The sequence below is a fragment of the Aristolochia californica genome, unplaced genomic scaffold, assembly GCF_029961685.1.
Source record: "Aristolochia californica isolate CCGP_79_NKW_82.1479 unplaced genomic scaffold, dmAriCali1.0.hap1 SCAF_4, whole genome shotgun sequence".
NCBI lineage: Eukaryota > Viridiplantae > Streptophyta > Magnoliopsida > Piperales > Aristolochiaceae > Aristolochia > Aristolochia californica.
This window is the reverse complement of record NW_027182103.1, coordinates 33,144,640-33,150,980: the sequence shown is the minus strand read 5'-3', so window position 1 is coordinate 33,150,980 and position 6,341 is coordinate 33,144,640. Positions and strand designations below refer to the sequence as shown.

The window sequence follows — 6,341 nt, the reverse complement described above, 5'->3', positions numbered from 1 at the left end:
TTATGTCAATTTACTTTTCATGTAAATTTCATATGGTTTGGTTAACTTTGTTTGGTTTGGGTTACTTTGGGTTGGTCCAGTTGTAATGTGGCGTGAACCACTTGACCTATGGGTCACCTTTGTAATTTCGTCCACAACCCTATTTAGGGGGACGTCAAGGGAAGGAGAAAGCAAGTATTGAGAAAATTACATCAAACAAGTCAGATTCTCCCTCAGAGGTCTAGGTCGGATTCTCCCTCTGAGGTCCAGGTTGAGCTTCCTTCAAAGCTCCTTCGTTCTCTTTGATTTCTATCATTCCACATTCCAGAAACAAGAATTCTCTTCCAACATCAAGAGCATCCATGGAGGGAAGGGAGGAAAGAAGGGTGACTCGATCCATGGCAAGGGAAGAACCTAACATCTTGGTATCAGACAGGTCCACCCTAGGGGATTCCTCTTCCCCTGAGGATTTGAGGCAATTATTGGAAGATAATATGCAGAGGACAGACCACCAGGCTCAATCCCAAGAAGAGGTGCGTCAAAAAACCACTAACTTGCATGAAGCCATAAAATCAATGGATGCTGCCATCCAAGCTCTCCTCCGGTGATAAGAGGACAATGGTACACGAGCACAACAACCACCTGCCTACTCTCCACCGGTCGACCACCATCAATTCCATCCACCACCTCCCCCACAACCACCAAAGCGTCAACACCATCCCATTCAAGAACCAAATACTGTTCCCAGGTATTTAAAACTTGAATTTCCTACATATGATGGGTCTAAGGACCCTTCGATTTGGTTAGCCAAGTGTGATCAGTTCTTTTATCATCAAAAAATACTTGCGGATGAGAAAGTTTATTTGGCCGCCTACCACATGGTCGATGAAGCGCTTCTATGGTACCACCAATTTCGAAATGACCAATTGGTTCAGGATTGGGCAACCTTTAGGCAGTCTTGCATGAGGAGATTTGGTCGTCCAGCTAGTAGCAATCCATTGGGTGAATTAATCAATAACAAATAAACTGGATCACTAGAGGTGTACCAAAAGACCTTCCAGGAAAGGTTAGCCCGAGCAAACCAGTTTGTCAGTCACACATAGTATGTTCATATTTTTATTGCGGGTTTGACTGAAGCTCTGAGACTGGAAGTTGAATTACATGGTCCTACAGATTTGGACCACGCTATGAATTTCGCCAGGTCAATTGAGCACAAACAGCATGTTCTCAAGGAGTCACTGGTCAAAAAACCAGCTTGGCCAGGAAGGCACAATGCCTCAGCGCCAACCCCTTATTATGGACCCCCACATTCTAGAGACAGTGCAGCCCCACATCTAGACATCTCTAATTCAGCTCCACCTGCTCTTTACTTCAAAAACTCAACAGACAGGAAATGGATCAGAGAAAAGCCAAGGGGCTCTGTTTTAACTGTGATGAACAATATGTCATTGGTCACCACTGCAAAAGATTATTCAGTATGTGTCTGTGGGAGGATGGTGATGACATACTACCTGAGGAGGAGATTGGGGAGACAGACCAAGAGGGTCCAGAGATTTCCCTTCATGCCATGACTGGCCTACGCAGTTCTAGCACAATGCAGGTTAAAGCCAAGTTACATCATCTACAGTTACTGGCTTTAGTTGACTCTGGCACTACACAAAATTTCATCATTCAGCCCACGACAGAACAACTTCGGTTAGTAGTCCAGCAACAGACTGGCCGTTCTATATCTATAGCCAATGGGGATAAAATTACTAGTGTGGGCATATCTCCAGCCACACACATTGATATTGAGGGACATATATTTATTGCAGATTTCCTGGTGATTCCATTGTCTGGATTCGATTTGGTACTAGGAATTAAATGGTTACAACTGTTGGGGCCAATACTATGGGATTTCCAAGCTCTGACCCTGTCTTTTACAGAGGACCAACGTCCGATTATATTGCATGGCACACAAGCACCAGTGCCTTGCGCACTACAGGTTGTTCAAGTCCAATCCACGGCCAACTGTAAGTTATCTCACTTACTTACAGAATTTGAGGATATCTTTCAGGACCCTACTGCTTTACCGCCAATTAGGCACTGTGATCACCGTATCCGTTTGAAAATGGGCACTAAGCCTGTAGTGGTGCGTCCTTATCGTTACCCCCACTTACAGAAGGATGAGATTGAAAGGCAGTTCCAGAAGATGCTAGCCCAGGGTATTATTCAGCCCAGCATGTCTCCTTTTTCCTCACCGATATTACTGGTCTGCAAACATGATAAGTCATGGAGGTTTTGTGTAGATTACCGGAAACTCAATGCCCATACTATTAAAGATAAATTTCCCATCCCAGTGGTGGACGAATTGCTAGATGTGCTACATGGAGCTACTATTTTTACTAAACTCAATTTGAAATCTGACTATCATCAAATCAGAGTTCACCCATTAGATGTGGAGAAAACAGCGTTCTGCACACATCACGACCATTTTGAGTTCCTCGTAATGCCTTTTGGACTCTCAAATGCGCCTTCCACCATCCAGGCCCTCATGAATGAGGTATTTTCCTCTCTCTTGAGGAAATACGTATTGGTATTTTTCAACGATATTTTGGTCTATAGCAATAGTTGGGAAGAGCATCTTCAACACCTTCACTAGGTATTTTCTCTTATCCATTCACATCATTTGGTTTTAAATCGGTCCAAATGTTCTATGGGAATGTCAGAAGGGGCATACTTGGGCTACGTTATTTCAGCAGTGGGGGTGAAAGTAGACCAGAGTAAGATACAGGTGGTCACAGATTGTCCTCCTCCTAAATCCATTACAGCCTTAAGGGGATTTTTGGGCCTAGCTGGATATTATAGAAAAATTATTCATAGCTATGGCCAGATTGCAGCTCCGCTCAACAACCTTCTCAAGAAAAATGTCTTTACCTGGTTAGAGACAGCGGCTCATTCCTTTCAGCAGTTGAAAGAGGCCTTATCATCCTCCCCAGTTTTGCAGCTACCCGACTTTGATGAGTCCTTTGTAGTGGAATGTGATGTTTCTGGGGGTAGTATTGATGCAGTGTTCCACCAACAGGGCCACCTGATTGCTTCTTTTAGCCACCAACTTGGATAGCACCACCACAAGTTAGCAGCTTATGAGAGGGAATTGATCGGATTGGGTAAAGCTATACAGCATTGGCGCCCTTATCTCTGGGGACGTTCATTTTTTATTTGCACTGATCATTGCAGCCTCAAGTATCTACTTGAGTAGCGCCTCACTACCTCACCGTGGCAGCATTGGTTAAGTAAACTTATGGGGTTTGACTTTACTGTAGAGTATAAATCGGGGAGTTTGAATGTAGGGTTGATGCTTTATCTCGTCAGGACATTCCAGAGCCGCAATTACATGCCATCAGTCAGCCCAGAGCTCTCTTGTTGGATTCTATACAAAAAGAGCCACAATAGTACCCAGAAATTATAGCTTTATGTCATGACATCCAGCAGGGGACAGCGGCAAACCATTAGACGGTTCAGGACAATCTGGTCCTCTACAAAAACAGATTTTTTCTCCACCACACATCCCCTCTGATTCACAGCATTTTAGCCTCCTTCCGTGATAGTACACATGAGGGCCGACAGAAAACATATTTCTGGATCAGTAGGAAATTTTATTGGAGGGGCATGAAGCGCAGCATAGCTGATTATGTGGCGGCTTGTTAGACTTGTTTACGGAATAAAGCTGAAACATTAAGTCCAACTGGGTTGCTCCAACCACTTTAGCTGCCATCACAGGTCTGGTCTGATATTTCTACGGACTTCATAGATGGACTTCCCTCTTCGTCAGGCAAATTCGTTATCTTTGTAGTGGTGGATCATTTCTCAAAGTATGGGCACTTCATCCCTCTGGCTCATCCTTACATTGCCGCTCAGGTCACTCAGCTCTTTGTGGATAACATTGTCCGCTTACATGGGATGCCTAATTCCATTACCAGTGATAGGGATGCAATCTTCACAAGTACCTTCCGAAAAGAACTCTTCAAGCTGCAGGGCACAATGTTAGCCTTCTCTTCAGCCTACCATCCGCAGACTGATGGTCAGACAGAGGTCATCAATAGAACAATTGAAATGTATCTTCGCTATTTCGTGGGAGACTCACCTAAAATGTGGGTTAAGTGGCTCGCCTGGGCTGAATTCTGTTACAACACCTCCTACCACAGCACACTCGGCACAACCCCATTCAAGGTGGTCTATGGTAGAGAACCGCCCAGCCTTTTATCATATGAACCAGGGGCCTCTAAAGTCGCCACTTTGGACCAAGCATTAGCCGAAAGAGACACCTTCCTCAGTGAAGTGCGAACTCATCTCCAGGAGGCCCAACATTCTATGAAGACGTATTATGACAAGAAGCACCGGGAAGTCTTGTTTTCTCCAAGAGATTATGTTTGGTTGCGTCTCCAACACTACAGGCAGCTGTCGCTGATAGCTTCCAAATGCCACAAGCTCTCTCCAAAATTTTATGGTCCCTTTCGGGTTATGGACCGCATTGGTACAGTTGCCTACCGCTTGCTGCTTCCGCCAGAGGCAAGGATTCACAATGTGTTTCATGTCTCCCAACTGAAGGCCTTCCAAGGTGATTCACCCTTGCTGCTCACACCGCTGCCCCCACTACATGAGGGACATGTCCTTTCCACTCCTGCACAGGTGTTACAGGTTCGCTGCATTCAGGGTGATTGGGAGATCCTAGTGCAATGGGCAGATGTTGACCCCAATGACATGACATGGGAGCCATTACCTATATTTCGCACCCTCTACCCATACTTCGAGCTTGAGGACAAGCTCTTTCTCTAGGAGGAAGGGAAGAACCTAACAATGCAGCACAGCCTGCAACACCTGAGCCAGGGTGGAAAGCACACACCCCTCTTGAAGTCGTGGCAAAGGGGTGTGGAGCAACAGACTATCACCCTAGAGGGCCTTCAACGTTGAGACATGGAAAATGTCATGGATCTTTGCATCCGATGGAAGTTGCAAATGGTAGGCGACAGTGCCAATGTGTTCTAGTACTTGGAATGGCACATAAAGTTTTGGGGAAAATTTATGACGTTTGGAGGCCATGAGGGAGAGCTGGCGATAATGTAGAGATGAAGCCACACATAATCTCCCAAAGAAAAGACCAGGTCTCAATGCCATTTATCATAATTTCTTTTCATGGTATGTTGAGCTTCCTGTAAATGATGTCGGACCTGGCGGATCATGGGATCTCGTTCTTCCAAAGCCTGATCAATAGTGACCACCCTAGAAGAGCCAGGTTCATATGATAATAGCCTAGGGGGATCTCTACCATAAACGACCTTGAAAGGAGTGGTGTCGAGTGATGTGTGGTATGAGGTACTATAACAAAACTCTGTCCAGGCCTGCCATCTGACCCAACCTTTAGGTGAATCCCAAACAAAACAATGGAGATACATCTATGTGGTAGGTTGACTACCTCTGTTTGGCCATTGGTCTGCGGGTGGCAGGTGGAGGAGAAAGCCAACTTTGTCCCTTGCAGCTTGAACAGTTCTTTCCAGAAAGTACTTGTGAAGATTGCATCTCTGTCACTGGTAATGGACGTAGGCACACCATGTAGGCAGAAAATTTTATCCATGAAGAGCTGGGCGACATGACTCGCTGTATATGGATGCACCAGGGGCAAGAAGTGTCCATATTTAGAAAATCGGTTGACCACCACAAAAAATGACTGATTTCCCCGAGGATGGGGGAAGGCCATCAATAAAGTCCATGGATATATCTGCCCATACATGTGAAGGTAACTGAAGTGGTTGCTGCAACCTTGCTGGACTTAAGGACTCCGGTTTGTTCCATTGACAAATCTGGCAAGCTGTCACATAATCCGCCACACTACTTTTCATGCCCCACCCGTAAAAATCATGGCCTATATAAAAATACATTTTCTGCCGGCCCTCATGTGTGCTGTCATGAAAAGTAGATAATATGTCATGAATGAGGGGCGATGTCAGATGGAGATAAATCCGATTCTTGAACAATATAAGTCGATCCTGAATGGTCCAGTTTCTATCCAGTGTTTTCTGCTCAATATTGTGATATAATTCAAGGTGCTCGGTGTGCTTGTGAGTTTCATCCCGAATGGAGTTCAGCAAAAGAAATCTTGGCTGACTGATTGTGTGTAGCTAAGGCTTAGACAGGTCCTTGCGGGACAAGGCATTTCCACCTATGTTGACGTGGCCAGATTTGTACTCAACACTAAAATCAAATCCCATCAATTCGCTCAACCAATGCTATTGGGGGGAAATGGTGAGAAGTTGTTCAAGTAAGTACTTCAAACTGCAATGATCGGTCTGTATGACAAAGGGGCGCCCCCAGATATAGGGCCT

At 45.2% G+C, this 6,341-nt stretch overlaps 1 protein-coding gene across 1 annotated transcript; it reads left to right on the top strand.

The window, feature by feature from the left end:
• Positions 1-2,674: 2,674 nt before the first annotated feature.
• Positions 2,675-3,082, top strand: LOC137963230 (uncharacterized mitochondrial protein AtMg00860-like). Its single transcript, XM_068810397.1, has one exon. It carries the CDS (start codon positions 2,675-2,677, stop codon positions 3,080-3,082), a length of 408 nt encoding a protein of 135 aa, XP_068666498.1.
• The last annotated feature ends 3,259 nt before the right edge of the window (positions 3,083-6,341 follow it).